This window comes from Fusarium phalaenopsidis, assembly GCF_050370095.1.
Source record: "Fusarium phalaenopsidis strain FUZ10S chromosome Unknown contig_32304, whole genome shotgun sequence".
NCBI lineage: Eukaryota > Fungi > Ascomycota > Sordariomycetes > Hypocreales > Nectriaceae > Fusarium > Fusarium phalaenopsidis.
Window position 1 is genome coordinate 2,838 of NW_028145404.1, and position 15,279 is coordinate 18,116.

Consider the following 15,279-nt stretch of genomic DNA (forward strand, 5'->3'; position numbering starts at 1 on the left):
TGCACCGATCAACTCCGTGGAGGACAACACTGATGTGCTCGACAGCATCAAGAAAATGGTGACTTCCTACTCTGAGCGTCGCTTTGGTGTACCTCATCGGCTTTTGCATGTAATAAATCCATTGAGCTAGTCGCCCCGCAGGCTACCATGCACCACCACCCTTTCGACAACCCCACCCTATCAACAACCCTCACTTTCTTGGCATTTACCTTTCTAACTACTTATTTGTTTGCCCATCCAGCCCCTGTGCTACCAGCAAGGAGATAGAGATTCCAACGGTCATATCGTGATCGCATTCTTTCAAACAGATCCTCCCGACTTTGAGCTGCCTCAAGCTCCTGTGCAAACCCATTGATGTAGTCTGCTGTGCTCTCAAGCATGCCGGCCGCCACGGCTTCATTCGGTGTAATAGATAGGGTGAAAGTATGTCCTGGAACAACAATTTTGGGCTTCATGTCGCCAATTTGTTTCAGAGCCGCAAGCCACTTCTCTCGCTTCTCAACATTGGACGCCTCACCCAGCCATTGATGACAATCGCCGTTGTACACGATGTCGCCTGCCACTATAAGCTCCAACTCAGGCACATGGATGAACGAATTGGCGTGGGTATCTCCATGGGGGACATCATACACCTTAAGCAGATGACCATCTAAGAAGAGCTCGTTCGACCGAGGAAGAGCCTTGAATGTAGACCGGGCATCAGGCAAGCCGGTATCGTCTTCAGAAGGTGGGAAGTTCTTAGCCCAAAGACCCTCGATGACGGTTGGTGACTGCTGCTGGTCGATGCCCTCAGCCACAGCCCGAGTGGCATAGCCCTTCAATTCAGTGAAGTGCTCCTGCAAGACCGGGAAACCAAGGAAGTGATCCCCATGAGCGTGAGAGCAGACGAAGTACTTGAGGGCACTTCCCGTGGGCAGCTGGGACTTGACCCAGGCAGCCAACTCATGTGTCGCTTTCACGCTTGCGGGACAATCCACTAGAAGGGCGGTTGTGGGAGTGTAAAGCAAAGTAATTGAGAGAGGTGACCATAGACCTGCATCCTTTGATGCAGGATCGGGTGTCGCGGCAGCGGTTGGGATGGGTTAACAAGTGTAGATCGCAAATTGAAGGGACATGATGTGGCAGTGTTACGCTATCAGGTGCGATTCTGAAAGATGGCAGGCTGTTCAGATGCCTCGAAGTAGATGAGTTTGAACGTTCAATTGCGGACAGCAAGTGCTGAGAGAGAAAGATGGTGGATGATTACGTGTATTAGAGGATGTCTTATCTACAACTGCCGTAGATTATTAATCCGATTGCAAGAGCCAAAAGTGGTGAAACCTTAAATCAGCTCGTCAGGGTGGTTTGTAGTCAGGTGGAGGTGGCGGAGCACATACCTCGGCCCATGCTCATTTTCCAACCCCGTGTCCTTGTCGTCGATGAGATACGTATCCTAGTGAGAGGGACCTCTTATCTCCTCAGTGCCCACAAGACTGCAACCAGGTCACGACGAGGGGTTGGGGCCAATTAAAATGCATCAAATGAAAGGTACTTAATGCCACACCTAAATTACATGGTGATAGAAGTCCAAACAATATTGGCTATTACAAATCGCGACATTGCACAAGCGGCAGCCATACCTAGTCTGCTTCCGGCTTTGGCAGTTACTGCTGAGCTCCTGGAAGGGACTTGTTTTCTCACCTTTTGACCTTATCTGCCCCTGCCGAAAGCCCTTACAAGCAAGGCAGGCTGAGTTTACCTTGCGATAGACATGATTGACCTCTCGATTGATGTGAACACGCTGTAAATTAGGGCTTTGAAGGTCACTCTCGTCGCCTGCTCTGTAACGTTGCCGCGACTGGCTTTTCTGGGCGTAGGTGTTAAATAACTCGTTGTAAATGCATTCTCGCCACTCTTTCTGAGTTGTGAATCGCTTCCAACTTGGCTCAGGACCCCGTAACTGAATAACGTAGCTATTGACGAGTGCAACGTCAAGCAAGAAGGTCCAGCAAAGAGCCTGCCAAGGGCCGCGGCGCAAGGGATGATCATACGCATAATATGACCTCAATTGATCGCCCCGATCAACGTGATTCATCTCATCATTATACTCGGCGGCAACAGTAGGGATAGAGATATCCTTAATAGCTTCATCGCCAAAGAAGCGGCGGATCTGACGGGCCTCGGGCTTCTTGGAGGAGGGCTTCTTTCTGCGGCGTTCAACGCGCTCCTCGCCGGAAAAAACGGTCGTAAAGAACAAGACGAGGCGGTTATCCTTCCAAGCGACTTGGTTGACCTTGTGAGATGAAGAGAAGACAAATTAGTAAGAGATTTATATGTGAAAGCGTCTTAGCGTGATACCTGATTGTCAGCCGTAGGGATCACCTTAACCTGGTTAAAGTCGTAGCTAGTACCTAGCCTTTTATCGCCTCTGAGATCGTGAACAAGCTCCTCGTTGATGCCGCTGTTAGCTCGAGCCGTGCCTGTGGCTCCGTGGCCATGCATGCGGAGGCTGCGGAAGAGATCTGCCGACGAGAAGAGGTTATCAACGAAGACGTGATATGTCGCTTTTGGCAGTGTATTTGCTAGGGCCACGACGACACTTTGGGTCGAATTCAACGGGATAAGCTCGTCTGTGGTGTCTCCCTTCGTGCGGCGGGTGCAGCGGCGCTTTGCGGGAGGAAGCTCAACACCAACGGCGCCGTATTGTGCGCCCGTGATGTGCCAGAACCAGTGGATAAAAAACCCTTGCTGTGCAACAACCCAGATCCTGAAGCCTCGAGGAATAGGCTTGCCTTTGACGACTGTTGTCTCGTTGGACCTGCCTGTGAAGCGGACCATACACTCATCTATAGCGAGATGAGAGCCCGGGATGAAGATCTCCGCCGACGCAGCTTGTATATGATTAGACCACTCGTCACAGGCTTGGAATACCTTCGGAAGAGGCCCGGTCTCGTCGATCTTGGTGTAGTCAAAAGGGCGAAGGTGGCGGTGAAGGATCTGAAACTTCCAATAGGGCATGAACCTGATGATAGAGTGTAAAGGGCGCTGTTCCCCCGGCTTTGGAGTACTCCAATGGCTCTTGATAGTCTTTTCCTTATGTAAACCCATATAAATTAGCACTCCAAGCCATACATATACTTCTGCAACAGAGGTCCCTTGCCAAGCTCGCAGCCTTGCCTTCCTTGTCATCGGGGTATTCCAGCTATCGACAACCTCATTTTCCTTGAGCCAAAGAAGCCAGCTTTGAGTGTATTGGACCCATCTCTCAACGAGAGAGATAGGAAGGAAAAGCTGGAAAAGCTGCAGCGGCGATGGCGGCGGTGTGTTAATGTGCAAGTTGCGTGTCTCTACGGGGAAGGGTTCAAATTTGGTGCCGCGGGCCTTATCGGCCGGAAAAACAGCCACCCGGGTCGGGTCATTAGGGTGCATTTGATGGCTATGATTTTCCTTGATAAAGCTCATGTCATCGTAGGCATTGAGGGCTTGTGCCTCTTGTGGAATTGAGAGCGTAGCCATTGTTCAGTTCAAAATAATTTGTATGTGACTTTGGCTGTGATAGCTTCATTGATCAAACTTTTTGTACCCCGCTTGTACTAAGGCTATCACGTGGTCAAGGTGGGGCGAGGTACGCGTTGCAGTCTTGTGGGCACTGAGGAGATAGCACGATCCAACGGAATCATGACGTAACTTCAAGCAGTATTGTCGGCTACGTAGTATTCATTCCGGCTATCACTACCAAAGAACCACACGGAACAATTAGCGCATTGGGGAATTGTCAATTAAGCCGCGTCGTGTTACACCGAGGATTAAAACGCTATTGTAAGTAGATATTCAGTTATTGGGCCGAGGCAATCTCACTCTTTGCACAAAAGGTATGTTTGCCTTGATTAATCTGATATAATACATTGGTATGCACTGGGTTGTGCGATCAGCTCTTATCAAGCTAACCCTAGGCTGGTGTTTCTGCGCGGGGACTCATCAACATCCACATGACAGCAAAAATTGGAGCGTCAGGTGGATACTTTATCCAAGACCGGGAAGCCCAGCCAGTGTCTCCGGTACTAGCGCATGTTCTATCCAAGAGTGCCAGTGCGAAGGATCTCGCCATGCATCCTGACTGGTCTCTGATTCCCCGGCTCGCAACATGCCACCAATATCTTTGCATTTGGTCAATCGAACCTCGGCAACCTGATAGCTGCTCTGCTGAGTTGCGCGCTCCTTCTTGTTGTGCTGGAGCTTTTGGTCCAGGAAGCGAACCACCCAACATGTATGAATTCTCTTCCCTTCCGAAATGCTCCACGTTCCATCTAGTGAAGAGTTTTCAATAGAAAGTGAGCCGCATAGGGGGTCATTGACCAGCCTTTCCTCTGCCTTTACTACAGTTGTGAGAACTGAGGCTTCCGTTGCTCCACACCATGGGCCTTCCCTTCCGCTTCGTCGCAGGAGGTCAATAGCCTTTCGACGCCAAAAAGGGTGCCGGTACTTCAGCCCTGTCAGAAAAATAGGATGAATGATGCCCATCTCGGGCGTAAAAGACTCCAAAGCATTCCGAGAAAGATCGTTGGGACTATCGTATCCGGATTGGCGGAGGACTTGTTCAGCCAAGATGAGAATTTCTTGGAAGCAGTGACTGTAGTTATCGTAGCCTGTCTCGTATGGCTCAAGGATGGTTCCAGTGTAGATGAATGCTGCCAGGCATTGAGCCCGTAGAACCAGAGTGTGCTCGTTTTCGTTGGGGTGGGAAGGAAGGGGCAAAGATGGTGGTTGTGACAGGGAAAGCCATTGTCGCAAAGTAGCTAGGTGGCGGCCTTGCTCGATGAGTAAAGCCCGTGGGATGAATCGGTGGTTGACGTATCTATACTCAACCGCGGTTGAGATGAAGTGATAGCAGCAATGTAGGATGTTGACGAACACCTCATCCAATGGGGTTGGAGTAAAGATGCCAGGCGAGTTGCCGATCGAAAGTGGAAGACCTGGCGACCTACCGAAGGAGAAGGTCGCGATATGGAGGTCAAGTTTCTTAAACACCAATGGCATCTGGCTGGTGTCAGAGTTAAAAGCCGATTTCTCACTGAAACGACTTTTTATCAGCGTAAAAGCGCCCTGTAGGTGAATGAGAGCATTATCGGTATTTTGTCGTAGAACCTCAGTGAGGGCGAGCAATAGACACGCAATGATGCAGGGAACATCCCCATGGGGTCGGCCTTGAAGATCAAGCTGCACGAGCCGAAGAGCTTGAACGTACTGTTTCGTGGGGTCCAAACCCAAAGGAGAATGGTTGTTTCTCAAGACGCATTCATGATAGGACGCACCAAATGCAGTGGCGGCCGCCCTAACCGAGGGGATTGCATGAGAGAGCTGGGGGACAATGTATGCCCAAAAGGCTATTTCAAGGTGACCTTTCCCCCTACGCGGGCATTGGTTGAGTATAGCACATGCGAGAGAGAGAAAACGGCCCGAGGCTTGGCTTGGGTTGAGCCTGATGCAAGACGTAGATGAGACAGCGGATTGGCAAGATGTGCCTGACCGAGGCCCCAGAGGTGCTCCACGTGGATAGCCAGGACAGGCAAATTGGGACTTTACACAGCGACAACAAGACGGCTTCAATTCGTCACACTTGATCCTTCTCTCTCTAGGACGTTTTTGTCAGTGTGACCTTATGGCTGTCATGGGTGAATGTTCCTTACTTGCACTTGAAACAACCAAACTTGGACTGCTTGACATTGGTACGAGTTCGTTTGCCATTCCCCATAATGAAGGCTTGCACGTGGTTTATCGCGAGGGGAGCGAATCAAGAACGACATTCGAAGAAGACCGAGCCAAAGACCGAGAGGTCCAAATTATATCGTGACTTTGAACATGAAAAATGCGCGCTGGATAGTGCCCACAAATATCCGATTTCAAGGCTGAAACCGGTTATTCGCGCAAAGTCAAAGACCGAAAAGAAACACTGGGGCGCAGAAAAACTGGCCAACGATATCAAGCGGCAATGGCAGCGACAGGACGCTAACTTGATTGCCAGCAAGGGTATGGGATATTTTCGGCCTAGCGCGTTGGGTGGATAAAGAAGGACGAGGCAGCAGAATGGCCTGCCACAGAAGGGCCAGAATGCCCCATAGAAGGGTGGGGTGCTCCATGTTTAACTTAACTTAACGCTCCTGGGGGGTTTGCCACTACCAGTCGTCCTGAGACTTTACTCCTCATAGAATATTCCGAAACGGGCTCTGCGTGTAAGCACTTCAGTCTATTCTTAGTAGCGGAATGTGCTTGCCTTATCACTACGAGGGCCCTGAAACGTTTTTCGCGTAATGAGTTTACTTGTGTAAGTGAGACCAACTTAACGACGCAGAACGCTGCCACATACGTAAGGATTCTTCCCTTGGATCCAGATTTAGCGAGAAGGTTAGGGTCTGGTTCTCGAATCGCCTTACGCCTCAGTGACTGAAGGTACGGGACTCGCTGAAGTGGTAGCCTAGCCAAAACGTTGGCATGATCCAAAAAAGTTCAGCTACCCTCGCCTGGCAACTTTAGCACAGCCCACTTGAACATCGGTAAGGTACTTCTCAAGAGGCGGACCACTGAAACACTGAACGGAGCTTCTAGTTAGTTCCTTTTACACCAATTTGCCCGCCCCATTTAGCCCTCGTGGATCCTTGCAGTTACTGCCAGCCGGACAATCAGCCCACATTGGATCCTGGTTTGGCAGGCTATCATACAGCACATCAGCCGCATCTGAAAGCCTGGTACTGAAATAGCCCTTACGTTGAATGCTTTCGAACCATTTCTTCGTGGCAGATTATCAGCCCCACAGAGAGAGGCATGCGTCATCACATCCAGGAGGTATTCGTCATCAGGTATGAATTACAGTTATTAATTGTGCTTCTCGTGTAATATTTGGTGACACGTTACTGCTATAAAGAATCCTTTTTTCCCCCGTATATATCGTTCTACAATCCAATCAATCCGAAGCGGGAGTACACGCCAAACAGTATATTATCATGATTTCTTTTCACAATGACCTCGCTGGCCTGTACCACTTGGGGCTAGCGTATTGCCTTGCCTTGTCCGCAATCCACGTTGTGGTGGGATCTATTGTCTTTGACCTGGTTCACTGGACAGCCCATAAATCTGGCCGATCTTCAAACCCAATCCTCCGCACACTAGCACGCATCCATGTCGTCCACCATCAATATTTTGACCGACGACTGAACTTCAATGAAGCCTTCTCTACTTCGAACCTGCTACTGCACCTGCCACTAGAGTTGCTCTGTCAGGTGTTTGGCAGTTTGGCGAGCTGGAAGTTGACTCGCGTCATGGCTCTAAGGACGTCTCTGCTTGCGAATCAGGATATCCTTCTCGTCTTGATATTCCTCATCATCCGCTCATTTGTGGTCGCTTGGAACGAAGGGCGCGATTCGAACCATATCCGATACACGCGATTACCCAAAGACCCCTACTCCGTTATTGTCGGCCCTCAGTACCATGCCCTCCATCACATAGACCCTCAAAGTTATTTTGGATCAATGGTTCGCATGGTGGATTGGTTGTTTGGCACAGCTACAACATTGCGAGGCCGACGTATCGCCATGACAGGAGCACGTGGAGCGCTTGGACAGGCCTTATTGAAAGAGCTCAGTCAGGAAAAAGGCACGTCGATCCAGACGTTACAGTTCGGACGTGACTGGAATTACAACGATTACTGCGGACTGGAAGAGAAACTTCGAAACACCGACATCCTGGTTCTTGCTCATGGGTCAAAGAAAGCTAACGACGCGTTCAATGCCAACTGTGAAAGTGCCATTGCTATCATTGACAGTTTCATGCGCGTCCGCGAGCAATCGAGATCTCTTTTACTCCCGGAGATATGGTATATCGGCACCGAGGCAGAGCTTCACGGCGCATGGACGGATGACATGCGCTATTACACCGACTCGAAGCGTGCTTTCGTTCCATTTGCTCGAGCTTATTACGACGACGAAAACTTCATATACCGGCACATTGTTCCAGCGGCGTTCTCATCCGGAATGGGCCAGGCGCTCGTCAGCTCGCGGTGGGTAGCTAAGCTATCCTTGTGGTGGATTCGGCGTGGAGCGAGATATGTACCTGTTACGTATACTGGGATGGCGCTTCTGAACTTTTTCCGTTTCCAGTACTGGGTGAAGCCAAACAAGCTGTCGGCAGTGCATAGGGAAAGTGGGCAGAACTTATTTCAATGACTTGTAGATCTGCTTTCCAATGCATTCTTTAGGGATAATAAATAGAGAGATAATTATAAGAATTACTAAATATAACGTGCATGATAAGCGAGCCGGTCAGACAAGCGAACCGGTCAAAAATCCCTTAACCTCTCTTCTTCTCATTTGATCAGATGCTCCTCAACCACGCAATATGCCACAATCAAATAACGAGGCAAATATCCTTCTTGCGCTTCAAGCCTATCGGAATAACCTAAAATTAAGCCTCCGATGGGCCGCAAAGATCTATCAAGTCCGTTATAGTACCCTCTTCGACCGAGAGAATGGCGTCCCTGCGCGATGTGATACTACACCTAACTCGCGGAAACTATCCGATCTAGAGGAATAGATCATAGTTCAATTTATTCTCGACCTAGATTCGCGAGGGTTTCCCCCGAGACTGCGTGGTGTTGAAGAAATGGCCAATCGACTACTTGCCGACCGCGACGCATCACCCGTTGGCAAGCGCTAGGCTTCTAACTTCGTCAAACGACACCTAGACCTTAAGACGCGTTTTTCTCATAAATATAACTATCAGAGGGCTAAATGCGAAGATCTAACTCTTATTCGTAGTTAGTTTACCCTTGTAGCGAATATAATCGCGAAATATAGTATCACCCTAGCTAATATCTATAACTTTGATGAGACCGGCTTTATGATGGGTATAATTATATATGGAATGGTCGTTATAGGCGCAGAAAGGCGTGGAAACCCGAAATCAGTCCAGCCTAGAAATCAGGAATGGGCTATAGTCATCCAGGCCATCAATGCCGAAGGGTGGGCGATCCAGCCGTTCATCGTGGTTGCGGGCCAATATCACCTCGCTAGCTGGTACCGGGAAAGCAACCTCCCGGGTGGTTAGGCTATCGCGACGACTCAAAATGGCTAGACCAATAATGAGATAGGTCTCGAGTGGCTAAAGCACTTTGATCGGCATATAAGCATCTGATTGAATAGTCACTATTGTCTTCTGATTCTTAATAGCTATAAAAGCTACCACTCAGTCGACTTCGAGATATATTACGAGGAAAATAAGATTATTACGCTTTATATACCGCCTCATTCATCTTATCTACTTTAGCCTCTTAACGTTAGGTACTTTAGGCCGCTTAAGAAAGCCTATAGTTAAGAAATTAAGCATTTAATCAGATGCTCTATAACCCACGTTTCTAAGACTAAGTTCTTTCTAGCTTTTTATGCTACTTACTAAGCTGCTATAATAGAAAGCAATATCAAAGGGGGTTTTAGAGGGGCCGGGCTTATTCCTCTAGACCTAGAAAGTATTATATTAAAGCTCGATATATAGCTATAGACTCCAATACCGGTTTAGGAGGAGGCCAGCCTCCCTAACCCTTAGGTCTTAAAGACCCCAAAGACCGTCCTCGAGGCTAGCTCCTAGTCTAAATACCTAGAAAGACAAATCAGAAGGCACTAAAGTAGCTCCCTAGCATTTATTCTTAAGGCTCTTAAGTTATTTTCTAAAGGAATAAAGGTAATAATATATTAGATAGTATTACTAAAGTCTAAGAACTAGATCCTTTGATAGTTAAATAAGGTCCTTAGCAAGCAGCGCCGAGCAAAAAAAAGGCAGCTATAGAACAGAGGGAAGATAACTATAGACGAGGGAAGGGAAGCAATTAATTAGATAGGTATTAATCCGTAGGTAGCGGCCGAATCGTTGAGAAGTGGTGGTTAAGGAAGGTTAGCGCGACCGAGGGAAAGGCGCTATGGAGTATATAGCAAGACTAGATATAATGCAAGGACCTATCACGTAGTGATTAAGATATCTAGAGAAGAGTATAGCGATTAGTTTTAATTGATTAAATGGTTTATTATGTTTTTATAGCGATTTATATCTTAAGGGTTAAGAAAAGTGACCGGTTCGCTTGTCTGACCGGCTCGCTTATCATGCATGTTATATGACGATCGTGTATTTCCCAAGGAATAACCCGGTCGTGCTGGGTTTATGTTGGCAGGGAGTGCTAGGCGTAGTCTGAGCAATAAGAGTATAAGTCACGTCTGGTAATGTGCTCAAGGTATTGAGTGTAACCAAGTTGTATTGATAGCTGAGGTAGCTGGTACCTAAGAGAGTGCAATGCGTGTGTTCTATATACTTGGGGAGGCTCACGGTACGTATATGTTTGGGGCGTGAGTAATCAGCTGATTGGAGGGATCTGTGGGTCGCACGTGACTCCGGCGGTTGTCATAACTGGTGCCATGACACCTTTACCAGTTATTTGCTGGTAAGGAAGACTATGGACCAATTCTCTCCATGGCCTAAGTCATCTGCTTAACAAATTCCTGATCCATCTCGCTATACTGAGTCAACTTCTTTTCCAACTCCTCATCTGACATATCCCTCTTCCATGGGATCGCGATTGGTGCACAAGTGGCCATGCTCTGGAAATAGGTGATGTGCGCAAGAATGTCCAGACCTATTGTGCCACCATTGCACATAACGTTCGCAATGCCCTCACAAACCTTGATCTCGCTCACGGTGTAGTCCTTATCAAGTGGGCCACCGTCAAGCCAGTATTCTGGGCTAGTATGGCGGTATCCGAAGACGATAGGAGGAAGACGTGGGACGGGGTCATCACCATGTGTGACGCGATATTCAGCGCCCGCCTGTTGGGTGACGAAGTTGGCGAAGAAGTCGTTTCCTACTCTTGGAGAGCCGTAGGTGTAGAGGTCAAAAGGAAAGCCGTCTCTGCGCAGGTACGCAGCCGCAACAGTAGCGACGGCACCACCGAGGGAGTGTCCGGTAGCGACGAACTTGAAAGTCGGGTTTGCAGTCTTCGCTGCGGAGACAGCAGCTTTGATATTGGCTGCAACCTCCTCCCAAGCATCCAAGAAGCCGGTGTGAACTCCACAGCCAGCAACAAGATCGCAGGTCTTTTGACCAAAGTTGAAGTTTGTGATCCAGTTTCGCACGTTGATGCTGCCACGCACAGAGACAACGATCTCCTTACGAGCGTTGTCAGTTGCCACATAGGCACCGATGCCCGTCTTCGTACCACTGGAAAGCTTGGTGAGTTATGGTCCTCATGTTGTTGTTTGTGATCTTGGGGCAGTTCACTTACACTACCGATCCGACAACGATAGCAGCGTCCTTTTCAATATCAGGGCAGTTCCCGGCACTGCAGTGGACTGGTTTGCCAACTGCCGTATTGAAATTGCAATACGCAGCATCAGCATGCTGGAGATAGAACCTGAAGTTTGACAGATCCTGGTTCGTGACTGTCACAGCTAAGCTATATGTTAGCTCATATTTGTTGGAGCTTCTTATTCGACAATTCACTCACCTCGATGCTCAAGTGCCCGAGTATTCTCATCAACAGAGGGCACTGGGCCAGCTGCCGTAAAGGCAATTATGGAAAGAATAGATAGGACGAGCATCATGACAGAGATCTCAATAGGAGGGTCAATTGAGTTGGATTGTCAATCTGAAGAGGATGATGTGTGCTGGGGTTTTCTGATTACACGACAACGACGTGGCTTTTTATACAATTTGGAGATCGCTCACTTCGATATTCACATGCTGAAGCGTCTCGTATTGATGTCAGTTACTATCAATTCATCAGACATATTATCACAAGCAAATAACGTCGTTCACACAGCGTGTGTTTCTCATCCGAGGATGTGTGAAGCAAAAGTCGTCCTCGCGGAGCGGGGTTCAATGGACTCCTACAACGCTTGGCAAACTCCGGTTAGACAAGGGGCAATGGTTCACCAAACGTTGCCAGATCCAGCCGAGAATCGGATGATTAGCTTACTTGGGATGCCTATTCTGGTATCTGAATTGAGGAGCCGTGATCATGGTGTTGAGGCTTTCGGGGGGCGGGAAACCGGGGTGCTTTTGGCGCCGGTATGCAGCCATCAACATTTGGAGATTAGGGCCGGCAGGGTCTTCGAGGATCATCAAATCGAGGCCTTTGGCCGTATTGAGCATCCCAGCTAAGAAAGGGGACGGCAATTGCTATCCGACCCTTGCAGGAAGCCGGGACTACCTATCTTCTGGCTTATACTGCGTTAAGGATTAGCCCTTTTCGGATGGTAGACCTCGTAATTAGGCATATAACTGCTCTCTAACTATTTTCATGATCCCTGCAAAGTTAACACTGCTTACTAGTAGGGGTTATTATGCAACTCGGTATCCCCCACCCGAGCTACAAACCCCGGACTCGGATGGAAGTCACATGGGACCAACCCCGGACAGCGGTTCGGCTCACCGTTGCACTGCCTTCGGGTGTACGCGTGGGATTTTGCGGGGTGCCCGGGTTCCCTTGACATCAGCTTAAGCTGAAGAACCCTTGCCCCTCCTCAGGCTCGGCGAAATATGATCCCACCGCAACTAATAAGCTCGGACAACCTGCTTATGGAAAGTTCCGGGACTTACCTACGATCATACGATGCCCGTACTCCGATAACCCAATCTGACTTAGACGAGAGGCGGGATTTTCATGTGAAGGTCCTTCCAGGCCAAGAAATGAAGATATTGGCGTATTATTCCGTCTTCAAAATCTCGCACTAGGCTGTTTCTCCTCCTTAGAGGCTAACCTGATCGCGTATTTGCGTGACATTAACTTTTCATCCCGCAGACCTTTCGTGTTCACTGGCACTGCGAATCCGATCCTACTTTATTTGAGCGGAGGAACAAGATAGGATAATTACAATCACAGTAACTCAAGCCAAAGTCCTATCACTACAGGGCCTCCAGTGAGTTCACCGATCGGCGAGGGAGGTTAAGTCGGTCAGGTGATCCTGCTAGTGCTTACTCTAAAGTCGCCGCTTAGTCAGGTATGGTGGGCATAGGGAAACCACCTTCTGAATCTAGCTACACACATTAAGAGAGCAAAGGAAATGGGAATGGTCAAGATCAAGGGAAATAGAAAGGAAAAAAGAAAAAGGAGAAAAAAAAAGCTGCTCCCCCGGGCCCGAAAACCAGATGCGTACACAGCTTGTAACTGCCCACAGCCTCTGCCTTCTTCATCTTCCGTCTAGTTACCATCCCATACAGAGTCAAAGCATTGTTACCCCCTGGATAAATCAGACAGTATAGGCCTAAAACCACCGATCATTTAGCAATTCTGATCACCAACAATCGTATTGTTTTCAGATGACGACAGTCTCTCAGCATCCTTCACATCCTGAAGCTTTAGGAGTTGAAGGCCATTGGTGATGGGCTGATTCCCGCGGAGCAGCAGGCCAATCACATTCGGGTGGAAGCAGTTCATCCAGGCCAGCACAACAAATATAAGCAAGCCGTCAAAAATGAAAGCGTCGGCCTCGCTTTTCATAATGGATCCATCGTTGCCTTGGATGAACTCGATGACCTAGAAGAGGCCTCGCACCCAGATCAGGGAGCCCGTCACATATAGGGTGATGAGGTAAGCTTGTCAGCGAACCATCGGGTTTGAAGCCTTTGCGGTGGGGGCTCGTAAAAGTCGGCGATGATAGAGGGCAGTGACAATGATAAAAAGGCCGAAGAATGTCAACTGCACAAAAAGGCCAGCAATTGTGACGTTCTCTGCAAGCTTGTGCTAGCCATCGGAAGACATGAGGCCGCCACCTAAAACTGTAAGTACGAGCGATGATATAGTTTTTGCATCTCGGACTTACCAGCACCCTGCGAGAACAGCGAGATAACGTCACCAGTCACAAAGAGCTTGGTAAGCCATCGCCGTTCAATAAGGCCGAATTTCTCCCCATCGGTAAGGAGGATAACGCGACCCAGTATCATTTAGATCGAGGCTGCCATCAGTGTCGGGGCGATGAGAATTAGCAGGCTCTAGATGACGAACGGACCCATGGTCCAACAGCCGACATCTTGCTTCGCGCCGACGACTCTGCTGATGTAACCGATGATCTCGTCTGGGGAAAGAGTTTAGGTTAGCCCGTGCCGCATTGCAACGTGAATGTTCTGCACCTACATAAACTGCCGATGACTAGAGAGATAAGGTACCAGGTTCGTGTTTTCCAGAGCTGAACCAGATGGAGCACCGTCGTGAGCACGAAGAGTGTGTTCACTCCCACCGAAGGCTCATAGCGATAGTAGGACCATTCGGCGGTTTTGTAGTCGGCAACACCAGAGTCGTCTGACATGGTTGTGTCTTGTGGCAAGTTGACCAAGTGTTGACAAGGACGAAAATGAAGCGCGTGAAGGCAGTGAAATGTGATGAAGGATGGAAAAGCTATCCGTAGAAACGTTGGATTTTGAGGAAATCTACCGTGCAGAGAATGGGGCTGTAGGGAGAGAGAGAGTAGGATGGGATTGCAAGATGGCATGCAGTTTCGACCCTTATATCTTCCATGATCACCATCATATTTACATGTTAAAAATGCGCCCCATGGCGGAGTGCATAATCAAATACCCTCTCTCCAAGCCCTCTCGGGTTTCTTCTCATTCATGAAGTCATGGGCTACTTCGGATTCAACCCCGGTTTTAGTCCACCACGAGGCCCTGTCTCTCTCTTCAAGCTCTCGGATTTCGGATTGCTTCGCATAAGAAACCATCGATTGGCCTGTGCCTCAGAGACAGCCCCAGTTTTGATCCACAATATCGAGAACGAGAGCGAACCCGCGGATTCGGCCCATGACTGACGGGCCGGCCTATCACAGCCGCCTCGACCCCCGGTTTTGACCAGCACATCAACCTTAATAAACCCGCCCAGTCGGGGCTTTGGGAATAGGTCGAGTCTCCATCATCGAGAAGTATAATATGAAGCGCTACGCACTACCTCCATCTCTACTGTTGGTTTCTTGACGACTCGCTCAAACTGCCGAATCCGAGGGTATGCAGCAACATCCGGGCGCCAAACGGAGGCCCAGGTGTGGCCATTCAACATCACAAACTGGCTGCACGAATTGCAAGCGCCGCAAGGTCAAGGTAATTATGGACCGGCAGGCTTCCAGCACCGTCAGATCCTCTGAGTTCTCTGGCTAGCTCTGGGCTTCGGTTTGACACGCTGTAGTGTGACGAGATACATTCTGTCTGCTCGAACTGCCAGAGACACGGCCTCGCTTGTAGCTTGTCACAGGCCGAAGCACCTCCCGCAACCAGCGCCGA

The 15,279-nt window shown here is 49.1% G+C and overlaps 3 protein-coding genes across 3 annotated transcripts; all 3 read right to left on the reverse strand.

Moving 5' to 3' along the window:
* Positions 1-221: 221 nt before the first annotated feature.
* LRP88_09338 (uncharacterized protein) lies at positions 222-2,997 on the reverse strand (the record flags this gene model as incomplete). The annotated part of the gene is made up of 3 exons (XM_083245824.1): positions 222-976; positions 1,828-2,272; positions 2,338-2,997. The coding sequence occupies 3 exons, from the start codon at positions 2,995-2,997 to the stop codon at positions 222-224; spliced, it is 1,860 nt and encodes a 619-aa protein (XP_083096937.1).
* A 7,493-nt stretch (positions 2,998-10,490) lies between these two features.
* Positions 10,491-11,609, reverse strand: LRP88_09339 (lipase family protein; the record flags this gene model as incomplete). Its single annotated transcript, XM_083245825.1, has 3 exons — positions 10,491-11,229; positions 11,294-11,459; positions 11,516-11,609. The coding sequence occupies 3 exons, from the start codon at positions 11,607-11,609 to the stop codon at positions 10,491-10,493; spliced, it is 999 nt and encodes a 332-aa protein (XP_083096938.1).
* Positions 11,610-14,001: 2,392 nt separating this feature from the next.
* On the reverse strand, positions 14,002-14,315 carry LRP88_09340 (uncharacterized protein; the record flags this gene model as incomplete). Its single annotated transcript, XM_083245826.1, has 2 exons — positions 14,002-14,084; positions 14,144-14,315. The coding sequence occupies 2 exons, from the start codon at positions 14,313-14,315 to the stop codon at positions 14,002-14,004; spliced, it is 255 nt and encodes an 84-aa protein (XP_083096939.1).
* Positions 14,316-15,279: the final 964 nt, after the last annotated feature.